The following is a 15,651-nucleotide window of genomic DNA, read 5'->3' as shown; positions in this document are numbered from 1 at the left end:
CTGGGCACCCCCCCCCCACATCTAATGTCCCCAGGGCATTTGTGCTCGTTTCCTGGACACCCCATCTGCCTCCACCGCCCAGGGGCTCTGCCTTCCTCCTCCTGAGACCACGGGAGAGGCAGTGGCCTCCCCCTTTCCTCTGCTCCTCTCCAGCAATGCTCACTGCTTCCCAGACGTTCTGGGATGTACAGCCGGGGGCCATGATTGGAACTGTGTTCCCAGATAACTGGCTTCCTTTGAAACCTCTTGTAACTTATTTTCTGCCTTTAAAGACTTGGTTCGGAGCAGTCCGCTGACCTCATTGGCCAAGGGCCCTGGACAATGTCACCTGGCCCCACAGTGACCTGCCCAGCGTGAAACCCCCAGCCGGGCCCAGCCCTTGGCTGCTCGGCGCCTGTATTCAGCTGCCTGGCCTGCATGCCATTCAGCAGTCTGAGAAGAGCTGTCCCCTGCTGCCTCCCTGTTCCGGCCACAGCTCCAGCCTCCCGGATGCTCCCACGAAACCCCGGGCATTCCGCCAGGGGGCTTCCACTACCAAACCTGCCCAGGACTGCCCACCGAGCCCCACCGGCACTCCATTCCCCCAGTCACATCCTCCCGCACGGGCATCCAGCTCTCTAAGGAGAAGCCAAGATGCTCCGAAGGCCGAGAACTGCACAGGACCCACCAGCCCTCTGCTGGGATGCCCCGCACACATCCACCCCGCCCGCAGCCTGCAATGCCCTTCGACACCCTTGGGGCTCAGTGTGCCCCTCCTGGAATCTTGAACACGGCTCCCTGGTCCAGGTGACCCCCAACCTCCTGGTGAAACAGAGACCCCAGCCCACCACAGACCCTTCCCCGGCATTGTTTCCCCAATGAGCTCCCTTGTGACTGCTGGCCCCTTCCTCTGCCCTGAAGGCAGCCTCTTGACAATGGGTCTTTGTTGTTTTCACTGCATGTCCCTGGTGCCCGCAGCACCTTGCAGGCGCACCGTAACCAGCTGCTGGCTACATGCTTGGTGTGGCCGAACCACCTTCAGTCCCCAAATTTCAGCTCCCAACCACATCTCCAAACAGCCCACTCGGCTCACTTTTCCTCCGTGTAGCCCGAGTCCCCAGAGGCCCCACAGACCCCGCTGTAGGCCAGAGCAGCCCACTGCCCCTTAGCACGTCTGCCTGCAAAGATGGAAGGACCCTCCCCAAGCCAGGAATTAACATTCCTTCATCCTGGGAGAAATCCGTCGTTCATCCCTTCACTGACGCTCAGCAGGTCCCTCCCAGGCACAAGGCACGCGGGCCCTGGGACCCAGGACAAAGTCCTCAGGCCGCCCGCCCGCAGCACACACATGCAGCAACCTTATCCCAATGCATTTGGCTTCCCTGGTGGTGTGCTCCAGGGGCAGGTGACCACACCGGGGGCAGGTGACCGCTCCGGGGACAGGTGACCATGCCGGGGGCTGGTGACCGCTCAGGGGCAGGTGACCACGCCGGGGGCAGGTGACCACACCGGGGGCAGGTGACCGCTCCGGGGACAGGTGACCGCTCCGGGGACAGGCGACCGTGCCGGGGGCTGGTGACCGCTCTGGGGGCAGGTGACCGCTCCAGAGGCAGGTGACCGGGGTAGCCCTGCAGAGATGACCCTCTCCCCCCGCCCGCCCTCTGCCCAGAGAGCCAGTGGAGGTCCTCTCCCAGCCGGGCACTCACCTGCTGCGCCATCCCCGCCCTGATCCTGGGTCAGGCTGGTGAGGCAGTTCTCAGGGCCGCCAGCCATGCCGTCCCTCAGGCAGACGTCCCCGCGGGGGGCCAGGGAGCCGGGGGCAGAGTCGCCGGTGTCCCCGCCCACGCAGGCACAGGGGGTCTGCATGATGCCGCAGGGGTGGGAGCTGCGGCTGCCCGCCAGACAGGCATCCAGCCAGCGGCACAGCATCTGGCAGGCGGCCCGGCTGGGGTTGCGGTTGCCCACGACCAGGTACTCCACGGAGAAGTCGTCGCTGGGGCCCGGGGGACCCCCCGGCAGCCGGGGGCCTCGGTCCAGAGGTGGCTGCTGGCGCAGCATCTGCAGGAACTGCTTGCTGGCCTGCAGGAAGGCCAGGGGCGCCGAGGCGTCACAGAGCTGCAGTACCTCATCGAAGCTTTCCACGCCCAGGTAGGTGCGCGTGGACTCCAGGAAGGAGTCGAACTGGTAGGTGCGGACGCGCCCAGGGCCGCCACAGGGCGCGGGCGCCTTGGCCACCTTCATGTAGAGCGTGTAGCGCCGAGGGTCGGGGTTGCGCAGGGTCCAGGAGCAGCGCGAGGCGTTGGCAGGGAACACAGCAGCCGCCGAGAAGTAGCCGAAGAACTTGCCCTGCACCAGCGTGGCACACGGCTCGGCCCCGGGCCCCGCGTCTGCCCCCATGGCCGCCCGCGCCCGGCGCCCCAGCACCAGCAGCACCAGCAGCAGCGGGGGGCACAGGGTCCGGAGGGGGCCCGGGGCGGCGGCCTGGCCCCTCATCCTAGCTCGCGGGGCCGCCGGGGTTCCGCGGGCTGGGCAGGCAGGCGCGGGCCAGGCCTTGACATGCCAGGGTCCGGCAACGGCGGGGCCGGGCGGGGCAGGAGCTGGGGGTGGGGGGCAGGGCAGCAGGAGGGGAACGCTTCCGATGATCTCGAGGGCAGCAGTGGCTCCTAAAGTTCGGGGCCCTGACGCGGGCCTGTGGCTTCAGCAGTAGCTGGAAGAAGAGCAGAAGAAGGGATAGGGTGAGCCCCCCTGGGAGACTGGGACCCTGGGCATGCTGCGGCCGGGCCCCACTGCCCAGCCTGGGACGTAGGGCTTGGCTTGTCTCCCAGGCACCTGCCCGGTCCACCCATGTCTGCCTCCTGCCAGTGTGTCCACCTGTAGGGGGCCAGGGGGCCTCCTCCCCCAGCCTGGCCGGAGCAGGGAGGGATGGGCAGCACCAGGCCGGGCGCCGCGTGCCACTGGGGCCTTCGCTGTGCCTGTGTGGCTGAGCGGCCCGGCGCGGCTCCCGTGGACTCCGGGCTTGCCTGCTTGCTCCTGTCATGGCCACAGCCGCCGCTCACCCCCGGGGGCCTCTGGTGGGGGGCCTGGCTCTCTCTCCTGGACACATCCTGGGTCTTCGCCCTCTCAGGCCCTCCTCCTCTCCATCCCCTGCCTTTCAGGGAAAACCCCACAGACCTCAGCGGAAGGAAGAGGAGGGGGCTGTGGAGGGGAGAAGTCACTCTCTCCATCCCCCAGGGGTGGGGGTGCTTGCCCGTCGCCTGGTGCCTCCTCACCGCACTAGGACCGTGACACTACCAGACGGGTCACGGCCGCCTCTCAGGCCGCCTCCCTCCCCCTCCTCCCACCCTGGGCCCCCACTGGCCCCGGGGCCCTGCAGCTCTGGGCAGGGAGGGCTGGGGACGGAGCCACCCAGAACCACATACACCCAGGCTTCAGCCGACACTAAGCCCTTGCCTCACCCCTTCTTTGCCAGGCCGGCACTGGGACCCCCAGCTTCCGGCTGGGAAGACCCAGAGGCTATAAGGGTAAGTGACTCACCGGAGGTCACGGTGAGGGGTACGAGAACCCACCGTGAACCTCCCCCACTGACCCCAGCCCGTGCCACAGCCCACGGGGTCCCCTCCCTGCTCTGGGAGAGGGTGCTGGCCGCGTGCTGGGGTGGGACGGCAGCCGCCAGTCCCTTAGTGCAGGGACAGCGGAGCCGCTCTGGGCTCAGAAATGGGCGATGCCCCTCCTGGACTCGACACCACGTGCGCCCTGGCAAGTTCCTTCTGCCTCCAGACCTCGGTTTCCCCACTATCGCCAAGGCCACAGGCTGGGTCAGCTGTCCATCGCACGCAGCCGCTGAGCCGGTGGGTGAGGAAGGAGAGCTGCCACCGGCACCTCAGGCAGCCCGACCTCCCCTCTGCTGACCTTGCACGTGCCGGCCGCCTGCCCACAGGGACTCGCTGCTTCCTGCTCACTGCCCAGGCCCAGCTGGCTGGTGTCCTTCCTGCACCGGCTGTTGGCGGAGCAGGGAGCTGGGAGCAGGCAGCCCTGGGCCCTGAGCAGACCCAAGTGGGGGAGCCTGGACTCGGGCTGCCCCCTCCTGGCTGTGTGGCCTCGGGCGAGTCTCTTGACGCCCAGCCTCGCTTCCCCATCTGTAAAATGGGGGGTGAAACCTCACCCTCTCCTGCAAGAGAGTAAGAGCTAGACCTGGGGTTTTCCCCGTGTTTGGGGCAGGAGGTGGCTCTAGAGGGGAGAGGAGGCTGGAGTGGGGCTCTGGATCTGGGGTAGCTGGGCCAAACCCGGTCCTCTGGGGGCTCTTTCGTGGCAGACATTTAGGTGCCCCGAGAAAAGAATTTGCAAACTTCTCATCCTGGCACCTCTGGGCAGAGCTGAGCAGACTCTGCACTTGGCCCTTGGTCTCTCACTGCCTCTAGACCACTTGGGGCCGGACTTGGATGTAGACATAGCAGAGCCCCCTGGTCCTGGCCACCTGCCCCCACATTATGGGGATGGAGAGGCCATGGCCGGGGTCCTACGGCCAATCCCAGACTTGGTCGGTCCCCTGCAGGCTTGCTGCAGAGAGGTGGCAGTGTGTTCTGAAACCTCTCCTGAGCCTCAGCCCCCACTGCAGCACCCCCGCCCCCCCACGCCAAGTCCCAGGCTGGGACCTAATGTGGAAGCCAGCCCCCAGCCCGGGGGCAGACTCTCCCTAATGCTCCAGGCCCAGGGGGATGCTGGCAGAACCCAGCAGAAACTGACCTCCACATACATCTGCCCACCTCACTGCGCCCCATCACTGACCCCAGTGGGACTGCACAGTCTGAAATGGCCCAGGCCAAGGGCCCCCCTCGGCCACAGCCCCTCATCCCAGCCCCTGGCAGCCCATCCCATAACCTTCCCGCAGAGGCGGGCTGGTCCCGGGGGGCCAGGAGTGGGTGCAGGAGGTGGCCTGAGGGCCTGTGTCAGGCACGGGGTCCTCTAGGGCCTCTGTCATCCCATCTGGAAGAAGTAGATGCTCAGCCATGTGGTGCTGGGGATGACAGTGTGCCTCTGCGCTCCACACCTCCGTGGATTCGGTGGCCTGCGCTGGTGGGGACATTCTGCGGAGCTCTGTCCTGTGCCCGGCATTTTGTGTTGACGGCAGCGAACTGTAACCTGGGGCACTTTGTTAGGGTTCCATTTGGGACCCCAGAGGAGCCAGCCTCAGTGGAACTCGTAGGTGCCAGGTGCCTGAGCCAGGATCCACAGCCTGGTCTGCCGGTCGGAGCTGGCCCCTCAGCACCGCACCTAACCCGATGCCTGTCCCAGGGCCGCGGGAGCCAGGCCGAGCCCGGGTCCTCCCGGCAACCCTACCACCGGCCCTCATCATCACTGGCTCACTCCACTCTTTGAGCACCTGCGGGGCGGTGGGGGTGGTGGTGCAGGGGGCGGCCTGCCTGCTGTGTCCTGCACACCAAGAAGAGGTGGCAGGGAGGGTTAGAGGCAGGGCCGTGCCCCCAAGAAGGGCAGCCCTGCAGTCCGTCGGGGAGAGTGGTCTTGGCGGGAAGGGCAGGGGTGGTGGTGGGGGAGGAGGGGAGTGGGGGGAGGGTGCTGGGGAGAGAGAAGACAGAAGTCCCAGTGGCCAGCTGGGCTGTGGGATGTGTGGGGGGCCGTGCAGGGGTGAGGGTGTGGCAAGGGGCAGGCCAGGGAGAGCTGAGCCCCCTCGGGTAGCTGCACGCCCCTCTGAGCCTTCTTGTGCCAAGGCGGCCCCAGGCGGGCAGAGAACTGGGCAGGCTTGGGGCACACTGGTGTCAGGCCCCAGGTCATAACAGCCGTGGGGGAGGCTAAGTGGAGTCTATCCCAGGCCACGGCGAGTGGTGCTGAGACACGGTGGGGGCATACCAGGCGTGGTCCTGACCGCCCTGGTGCTCGGGGTGGTGTCGTAGAGGGGACAGTGTTCGGGTCAGGTCCTAGGATGAGTGGGGGCAGGGCCTGATTTGATCTTCATTCTGGGGTCCCTCTGACGGCTGGGGGCAGATGCAGGCAGGGAGAGCGAGGAAGTGGCCTGCGTGGGATCTGAGCCAGGGGGAGCCGGGGTCACAGAGATGACGCTGGGTAGTGGGGGCCCTCAAGGAGATGGGAGGCAGCTGTGTGCCCACATACGTGTCGGAATATGCCCATGTGTGGGCACGCATGTGAAAGCACAGACATGTACATGTGTACACACGCGTCTGCGCACACATGCACGGGTCACACGCTTGTACATGGTCCCACGGCAAGAGGAGAACAGGGCTCACTGTGTGCTCCCTGGGATGTGAGGGTCGGCCAGATGCACACCGGGGCTGGGACAGGAGGGGACCTGGAGGGGACTGCTTAGGGAGACCCCAGTGGCCAGGCCAGAGCCCCGAGGAGCCCAAGGCAGGGCCTCAGAGTGGGAGGGCCGGGCCCGGTGGAAGGCCGGCTCCATACCAGGTGCAGGGCCGGCGGGCAGCTCCCGCAGCTCCTGCAGCACCTGCCCGGGGGCGCCCCGGGCTGGCTCGGACCCCCTCCCTCAGCCACATCCAGCGCCCAGGCCTCTGCCAGCGGTCGGGGCTCTCTGAGCCTGCTGCGGCCAACCGTGAGGGGCTGGGGGAGGCTCCGCTCTTGCCCCTGGTGCTGCGCTCTCGTGTGGCCACCGCCGGTCCTTTCCAGGAGCGCTCACAGGGGGCTGTCTTCTCCCCACACACATGCCACTGGTCTGGTCACTGGTCCCCCAGATCCCAGCCTGCGTGACTGCAGTTTGTCACCCACTGCCGCTCTTGGGCTCCCAAGGACAGTGACCGTTAGCACCCGAACCTCTTCAGGTTCCTACCTCCCCCAGCACCTTCTCAGGGCCAAACTGCCTTTGCTGCCAGGAAGTTTTTCCTGGTGTGCAGCCCCCGGCCCCCGGCCAGCTTCAGCCCCGCCCCTGTTGCAAGGCCTCCCTGAGCCTGCACGGGAGGGCAGGGGAGCCCTGCAGGTGTCTGAGCGGGGTCACAGGCTAGAGGCCACCGGAATGGGAGGGGCGTGACGGTGGGGGGGGTGTGGACCGAGAGAACTGGCTGTGCCAGGTGGGGACAGGAAGCTGGGAGTCAGGGTGAGGAGGACCCGTGAGAGTGACGGCTATTTCCTGAGCACTGACCGCAAGCTGCTCCACGGAACCCCCCTGTTCAATCCCACGGCACCCCTGTGCAGAAGGAGCAGAATCAAGGCCACAGCAAGGCTCCCGGGGCCACCATCAGCCGCGGGGTGCCCCGCCCACCTTCCACACCGTCCCAGATGCATCCATGCACGTGCAGGCCATCTGTGCCCCCGCCCCGACAGCAGAAGCCCCGGGTGCCTCAGTTTCCCCACCGTGCAAGGGCCTGGGCTGGACGCTGCCCCTGCAGGCTCCATGATTCTCCAGCCCCACTTGGGTCTGTCCGACCCTCCTCCCCAGGCTCAGCACCCTCCCCCGCAAAGACCCAATGCACACACACAGACCCACCTCAGGCCCGGCCTCCGCATCCCCTCCCCACCCACCCCAGGCCGCCAATGGCATCCCCAGATGCCAGCCACAAAAGGCACTCTGTTGTCCTGCCCGGCCCCCTGAACAGTGCCTGCCTGTGTGTCCTGGGAAGAGGCTGCACTGGGGGAGGGGTGGGTGGGCACCCTCAGCACCAACGATAGCCCAGGGGCCGGCAGAGCAAGCAGGAGAGGCCGTCCAGGGACGCGCGACCACCCCCACCCATGGCAGCCTGCCCTGCCTGCCCAGGGGGTCCCATCAGCCCCCACACATCCCTCCTGGGCCGTGGCAAGTCAGGCAGCCTGGTCCCCGGGGAGGCCATGTCGGGTCTGGTGGGGGCAGAAGGGGGTACTGCTGTTATCGATCCAGGACAACCCAGGACAAGGAGAGGCCAAGAGGGGCCAGGCAGGCCTCCCTCCATGAGCACATTAGCAGGTGGGGTGGGAGAACTTGCCCCCCACCCCACAGCCACCAGCTGCCCGCACTCCCAGCCCGTGTGAACCAGGCTCCCGGTGAACCCCTCAGCTGACCTGCGGGGTATCCCAAGCCTGCCCTGAGGAGCCCCCAGGCCAGGCCCCTGAGAGGCCCTCCACATCGCCATGCCTGCCAGCCCCAGCCCCCAGGAAGCCTCCTTCCCTTGCCCGCCGGCCTGGGCCCAGGGGCCATGGCGGGGGGACCTGGCTGGAAGCCAGGCAGAGCTGGCCAAGAGAGGAAGCCGCCCTCCCCACCCGAAGGTCCGCTGCTGGGAAGGGCATGTCCTGTGCTGGCTCTGCTTCAGGCCACCCCATACAGACCCCTACCTGCTCCCCCACCCGTGGAGGGCAAGGCAGTCTTCACCTCTATTTCACAAAGGGGGTCGACAGAGCCCCCGTCTCAGTAGTCAGGAGTGAGAGACTATCACCCCGCATCCCACCCCACTGCCCCAGACCCCCTGGTCCCGGAGCCAGGGGCCAGCTCTCCGAGGGGCCTCGCCACCTCTTGCCCAGGATCCCATCACCCCGAACCACTCACAGGCCTTGAAGACACTCCATGCACTCAAGCTCCTGGCTTTGCTTCCATTCTGCCCTTCCTGGGCTGCCCCCGCTGCCCCCGCCCGGCGAACCCCTTCTCGTCCTTCAGGGCGCGGGGCAAGGGCCTGCCCCAGGAAGCCGTACCTGAGGCTGCCGGGCCCTCCCAGGAGCGGATGTGTCCTGCATCCCCACGCATGCACGCGCCCTCGCACACATGCACACGTGGGGTCATGCACGTCTGGCGCAAACACGTGCACGCAGACTGGCTCTCCTGGGGAGCGTCCTAAGTGGGGACAGGGACGGCATCTGTCCTAGGGCTAGGGGCTCCCCACGGGGGTGGGGGACTCTCACGAGGAGGGGGTCGCTGAGGCTCCGAGTGTGACAGACGTCACTGTGCCCTCTCCTCTCTGTGTCGGCCGGCTTAGTGCCCGGAGTGAGCCCCTGTGCCCCGAGACGGACAGAGGCTCCGCTGCCTGCCCACCCAGCTGCTGGCTTGTGAGTGCTGCCCCTATCCACACCTCCACACCAGGATCTGTGCTCCCCAGGTCCCCAGGAGCATGGGCTTGTCCAAGGTCACCTGCCCAAGGTCACATGGAGAGGGCCAGCAGACAGCAGAAGGGTGGGAAGAAGTGGTCAGGAAGGGGCTGGGGGGCACACTCAGGTCATGGGGCTGCCCTGGGCAGGATGTGCTGAGGTCCCAGGGGCATCCCCGGCAGGCCGGGCTGGGCGGAGACGGCAGAGGTCCTGACAGCGTGTGGGGGGGATGAGCAGAGACCGGCACTTAGCCTGCAACCGCTTCGTGGAAGTAAGGTCCTCTGGCTCCCAGAGTCCAATAGCACCCCTGGCTACAGCAAGACTGACCCCCCCAGGAGACGCAGGGCAGGCATCCCGACCCAGTGCTTGGAGGGGCAAAGTCTCCCCAAGCTGGAGGCTGCACCCAGGGCCTCCACCCTCACCCAGGGTGACCTCTGCTCTCCGTGGGGGGCAGCCAAGGAGAAGGAGAGAGAAAGAGGGGCTGGGGCTCAAGGCCCCAACCACAGCCCCCCTCCCCCAGTTCTGGAAGGAGACCGAGACAAGCGGACCCGGCGCCCCAGGGCAGGACCACGGGGCCCACGGATGGACGGGCTGGGGTGCTGAGGAGCGTGTGCAGGTGCAGAGCATGTGTGCACACACATGTACGAGGGACTGTGTGTGTCCCAGGACATGTGTGTGTGAGGCTTTGTGTGGGGGAGGGAGTGTGTGCACTTGCAGTGTGAGTGAGCTGCCGGCGTGCCGGCGTGCCAGTGTGTGCGTGCACACATGTGAGTGTGCGAGTGCGCGTGCTCTGGTCGAGAGGAAGGCTTCTGGAGGCACCACCTGCGAGGTGGGGCCCAGGGACAGGTCAGGGCTCGTCTGGGCCCCGGTGGGGAGCAGGGGCAGCGGGCGGCGGAGGGCACTCTCTCCCTGCCGATTCTCTCTCCTTCCATGCATTCCCCAGGGCACCGGATGTCACCCCCCCCCCCCTCCAGCCAGATCAGGTCCTTACCAAGACCTGCCCTCGACAGCGCCAACCTCAGCCGTGCCCTTTGCAGTGCTCGGCACTCTGGGGCACAGGGTGGAAGGGCTCCTGGCCCTGAGTCATGGAGTCTCCGAGAAGCGGCTGGTCCAAAGTCACCTTGCCAAGCAGGAGGGAGCTTGGGGCCATCAACTCCCATGCAGGCTCAGGGCTTAATAGGGGTTGGCGAGGGTGAGGCACAGACTTCAGGGGGTGGGGTCTGGTGCTCCCCTCCGCCCCCCCATCCGGGTGGGGGCCAGGTCCCTGCGGGGCACTGCGGGGCCCTGCAGAGCTCTGAGGCCTCTGCCCACCAGCCCTCAGCATCTCCTCCTCAGGGACCCTCAGCCCACGTCTCAGCCAAGAGTCAGAACCCCAAAACTGGCAGCCAGCCTCCCAAAACTGCCTGGGCCGGGGCCCAACTCTGGCGCCTGCCCCGGAGGCCTCTCCTGGCTTCTGGTGGTGCAGGGGCGCACAGAGATCCATGCACAGGAGACAGGTGGTGGGACCAGCACAAAGATAATGGAGGCGCCAAAGGTGACAGTGGGGCGGAGGGCGAGCCAGAGGCGCACAGTACACACTGGACACTTCCATTTGCCTGAACCATTTTCAGGACAGACACACGCAGTTGTCTTGTGGCAAGTTAGGAAATCGTTAACGGTCACACGGGGCAGGAGGACCTGGAGTTTGGGCACGAGATGGAGACTCCCTTCTGCTCCCCAGACCCTGTGTTCCCGTCCGTTGCCACTTTTTCGGTTAATAGGTGCGGGTTCACGTGAAGAAGGGGGATGGCAGGGGAAGTGAGGGTGAGCAGAACAGAGGTGCCCCCTTAGCGCGCTTGGCGCTTTGTCCCTGAGCGCCGGTCTTTGCCTCACCCTGTGAGACTGGGGGACTGCCAGCCCCAGCACACAGCTGAGGGGATCCGAGCCCAGAGCTCTGCATCCAGCCGCATCTGCAGGTCTCGGGGCTCCTGCGGGGGGGGGGGGGTCGTGTTCCGTCCCCTGCAGCTGTGCCCATGGAGACTCTCCCCTCTGAGCAACACCTCACCCTGGGGTGTGCGCATGCACAGCGGGGTCCAGACCGCAGGGCAGGGGTACTCTGTGCACTTTTCTTGATGGGACATGCATGCTGCACTGAGTCTGCTCCTGTTGCAAGCTGGGTGGGGGGTCTTGAGGGGCATTTGGTCCTAACGGATGTAGTCTGCCATGCGGTACAGGTGTGGGTGGCAGCACCTGTCACTGGCTGTGCGTTCCGTCTCCTGTGAGGCTGCTGTCCACAGGGGCGCCCGCCACTGCTTTGACATGTCCATCAGGCCAAATTGCCACCCCTCTTTAAGATCCCCTTTGGTCCTCCCCCAGCTCCCAGGAAGCAGCCCAAAGCCTCCAGGGCTCAGGTCAGGCCCCACTCCCTCTGAAGCCCCCACCTGCCATTCCTCCTCCTTTCCAAGTCCTGTCCATTCCTCACAGCTGTCCTGTCGCCTGCCACAGGGCCTTTGCATGGCTGCTCCCTTCCCTTCACCACACCCACCCACCCCTTCTGGCGGAAGCCTCTGTGGGAGCCCCACATCTGGACCCCTGCAGGCTGGCTGTTATCCTCCACCCCCTAGAGCTGATTCACAGGGCTTGTCAGAGCATCTTTACTCCCATCCTCTCGACAGCCTCCACGTTGGGGGTGTGGGGCTGTGACCATGCCCTCCCCCTGGCCCTCACTGCACCCCCAGTGCAAGTGTACCCACGTGGGCACCCCCAGGTGTAGTGTGTGTGTGTGCATGCGGACGATGCACAGGGGCCCTGGGCCATGCGTGTTTCCCCCGGAAATCACAGCCCTGCCCTATGGCGCAGCTGCAGCCGGGGAGGCCGGAGGTGGGAGGGTTGCAGAGGACAATGGGAGTGTGGGTTTGCTGGCACAAACCCTCCAGGTTCAGGGTCTTCATGGGGCTCAGATAGAGCTTGACTCCCAGGGTCCACTTCCTGCACACAGTGCGGACACAGGACCTGCCCAAGGGTGAAACGCAGCTCAACGGAACACTGCCATCCCGGGCGCGCACTCCCAGGAGACCTGCACCGCGTCGCGCACACAGATGTGACAGTGTGCGTGTCTGCACACACATGCCGGAAGCGTGCGTGGCACACATGTACACAAACACGCTCGCTCACGCCTGTGCACAGTGCGCAAGGGCACGGGGGCCAGGCGAGCGGACAGACAGGTGACGGGGCCCGGCTGAGACGCCAGTGACCGGGCCTGGCGGGCAGCAGAGGACCCGGCGGGAGGGCGGGGCGGCCGGGGGCTGCCCAGGATGGGGCGGGCGCGGGCGGGCGCGAAGGAGACGGAAGGGGCGGGCAGGCCCGGCGGGCGGGCGCGGGCGCCCTCTCCCGGCCGTCCGGGGCAGCGCGCCGCCCTCTGCCACCGCCACCGCAGCCCCGCGCCGGCCGCCCGGGCCCCGGCCGGGACGTGTTCCCAGGGGGCGGGCTCGGGTCCCCGGACCCGCTCCGGGAGGCGGGGCCGGGCCAGGCCGGGCGGGCGGGCCAGCGGAGCGATGGCGCCACGCGAGGCTGCCCGCGTTCGGCCGCTCGCCCGGGCCTGCCGGGGCCGCCTATGGCCGAGCCTCGCAGCCGAGTGTCTGTAGGCGCGCCGCTGCCTCGGGACCTGGCCGGCCCGGACGCCGCAGACCCAGCACGCTGCGGGCCCAGCACGTTGGATCGCGGGACGAGTACCGAGGGCCTGGGCTGGAAGGGCTCCGAGAGCATAACCCGCGCTCCCATTGCACGGACGCGGCCACCGAGGCCCGAGAGGGGCCGGAGCCTGCGGACGAGGGAAGGGACTTGGAGGGCTCGGCAACTTAGCTGGGCCCCTCCCCGCCTGTGGTCGGCGAAGTGCGGCGTGAGGCCGAGGGCGACGAATCGCCTTGTGTTCGCCCCCGCGCGGGAGCGCGGCGGGGACAAGAGCCCTTCTCCAGGATCCGAGGCAGCAAACTCCCGGCTCGAGCCCCCCGCGCCGTGCCCGTCCGCGCGCCGCCGGGGCGCATTCCCGCGGGCCTAGGGCTCGGCCCCCAGCCGCCCGAGCTCCCGGGCTCCCGGGCCGTCCCCCGCCCCCCAGATCCAGGCGCAACAAGTCTGAAAGCAGCGCGGAGGAGCAGCGAGCGAGCCGGGAAGGAAGGCGCCGGACTCGGCGCGGGGCGCTCCGGGATCCCGAATGCGCGCAACGTCCGCCTCTAGGGACCCGGCGCGGGTGGCGGGTGCTCGGGTGACTCGGCGGGCGGCCCACATCCCCTCCCTAGGCTGCGACTCTGCGCGGGCGGGGGCGCGCCCAAGAGCCCCCGCCCCCTCCTTCGCCTGCTTGACCTTGCCGGGGTACTCAAAGCCGGACCCGGCGGCACCCGGCGTCCGGGCGCAGAGTTTCTGTCGCCTGCGGTCGGGGAGGGAGCGGCTCCCTCCCTCGACCTCCCTCTTTGCCTCCTCGGCTGCGGGGGTCGTCGGGGAATGGAAGGTTTCAGGGTTCTAGAAGACGCCATGGCCGCTTCTCCAGACCCCAAACACCGTGTACCACCTCCCGGATACGAAAAGGGACCCTAGCCTCCGGTTCCCCCCACACCACCGCCCGCGCGGCCGCTGCTCGGAGGGGGCGTGTGTTTGTGTCTGTGGGGGAGGGCGCCAAGGGTCTCCTTGGATCCCGAGGGTGGGGTGGGAGCGCAGACCTCCCAGCCACCTTCCCAACACCTACGCCAAGAGGCTCCTCTAGGGCGGGGGTGCTTGCCCCCTGCCCACCCACGCGCCTTCATGCCTTTCAACTCCTCCCGAGTTGCCGCTAAGGAATCCCTGCCCCAGACCCGGGGGAATGGGACGTGATGGGGAGCGCGCCGAGCGGAAGGTGCCTACGAGGGGTGGGTTATGGCTCGTCAGGTCCCAGCCTGGGTCCTTGCGCTCCAAGAAACTTGGAAACCCAAAATAAAAGTGGGAAGGGTAAGGTGCCCAGCGGGCTGGGGCCTGGCTGCCAGGCTGGGCGCTCTCTCGGAGCTGCCTGGGAAGTGACCCAGCAGGAGCCGCCGAGGCTCGGCGGAGGAACCGGGGCTCGGAGCCGCAGCCTCGGACTAGCTCTCCCGGCCGCCTGGCTCCGCGGCGGTTCTCCTCCGCGCCGCCCGCTCCGAGGCAGGCCCGAGGCGCGCTCTGCCCTGCCCAGGGGGCCACGGAAACCCGGGGAGAGGGCGCCTGGCTGGGCCCAGAGCCCCCAGCCTCCCCGGGAGGGGGACGTGTTCATTCCTCGAGGCAGCTACGCGAGGCTGCCAGAGAGCGCAGCGGCGACGGGGGGCCGGCGGCCTCTGCCCGCTGGGGATGGGGACCGAGGAATGCCCGGCTCCTAGCCTCGCCGCTTCGCGCGGAGAGGGCTCAGGGCCGACCCAAACTTCGGAGCGGCTTATCCGCGCGGCCTGTCCGAGCAAGTGGAAAAGAAGACGAGAATAGAACGAGCCAGGTCGTTTGTGTGTGGGGGTGGTGGGGGGTGGTGGGGGGCGCTAGGGTGGCCCTCTGCCGATTCCCGATTCGGGGCGAAGAGAACCTCCGGGAGGCTCCAAAGCCAGTGCCGGGTCTACCGGGTGAGGGCTGAGAGGGGGAGACCGAGGCTCCTTGTGCCCGCCCAGGGGCTCTGCGTGGGGGGAGGACATCTCCGGCCCCTACAATGTCTGTAGGGGGCTCTGAGTGTCATGAAGGGAAGGGGGACACACTGGGGTGCCTCTCCTCAACCTACCTGGGTCTATGTGTGGCTGTAGGGGTCACATCTGGGGCTCCCAAAGACCCCTGCCAATATCTGTATGTGTTGGGGACACAACGGGAACGCCTTCTCCAGCCTGCCCTGGGTCTGTGCATGTGATGGGGAGGGGATGCCTTCCCCAGCCCAGCCTGCTAGCCTGGCCAGGCTGCGTGTGTAGACTGGGTGGGGGGGGAGGTGAGCAGCGCCAAGGAGCCTCTACCACGTCCAGGGTCGCCCCCTCCTCAGCCCGCCCGGTGCGGGCGCTCAGAGACCTGCCGGATTCCGTGGCTGCCGCTGGAGGAGGCAGGGGGCTCGTTGGGGGGGGGGGTCCCAAACTCCCGAGCTCCGAGCGCAAACCTCGGAGCTGCGAAGCCCCAAACGGCGAAGTTAGGAAGTCCGGGCGCCCGCCCCTCCCCCGACCCCCTCCCACCCTCGCTGCGCCCCTCTCGCCGCGCCCCCAGCCCCCAGTTCCCAGCCAGAGCCTTCCTTACCTTCCCCAGCAGCGGCGGCCCCGCCGGCGAAGACTTGATCCGGCGAGTTGCAAATCCCCAGGAGCGCCCCGCGTCGCCGGCGGCCGAGCTGGGCGCCCGACCCCGGGGGGGGGGGCTCCTCCTGCCGCCGCCGCCCCCGGCCCGCTCCAGGCCTAGCCGGACGCACCCCGGGGTGCCCCCGCCGGCGCACGCAGGCCCCCTCCCCTCCCCCCGCCTGCTGGAGGCCCCCAGGCGCCGGGGGTCCGGATGCCCGGGCTGCAGGCGATGCGGGGCGCGCGGGCCGGGGCCCGGCCAGGACGCGGCGCGGCCGCCTGTGCTCCCGGCTCGCCGGCTCCGCGCTCGCTCCGCCGGGGCCGCCGCCAACGCCGCGCCCGCCGCCGCCGCCTGCGCTCGCCGCTCCCTCTCCGGCCG

At 68.0% G+C, this 15,651-nt stretch overlaps 1 protein-coding gene across 8 annotated transcripts in view; it reads right to left on the bottom strand.

Annotated features, from left to right (window-relative positions):
* ADGRB1 (adhesion G protein-coupled receptor B1) overlaps positions 1-15,387 on the bottom strand; it is an 80,753-nt gene extending 65,366 nt beyond the window's left edge. For all 8 annotated transcript variants that reach the window (XM_027573057.2, XM_027573067.2, XM_027573078.2 and 5 more), the window contains exons 1-2: positions 15,241-15,387; positions 1,686-2,686 (exon numbers count right to left, since the gene is read on the bottom strand). In XM_027573057.2, the coding sequence (XP_027428858.1) occupies positions 1,686-2,472 (787 nt within the window). In that variant the 5' untranslated portion in view covers positions 2,473-2,686; positions 15,241-15,387. The remainder of the gene's footprint in view (positions 1-1,685; positions 2,687-15,240) is intronic.
* Positions 15,388-15,651: the final 264 nt, after the last annotated feature.

This window comes from Zalophus californianus, chromosome 4 (genome assembly GCF_009762305.2).
Source record: "Zalophus californianus isolate mZalCal1 chromosome 4, mZalCal1.pri.v2, whole genome shotgun sequence".
Lineage (NCBI taxonomy): Eukaryota > Metazoa > Chordata > Mammalia > Carnivora > Otariidae > Zalophus > Zalophus californianus.
This window is presented reverse-complemented; position numbering and strand designations above follow the sequence as displayed.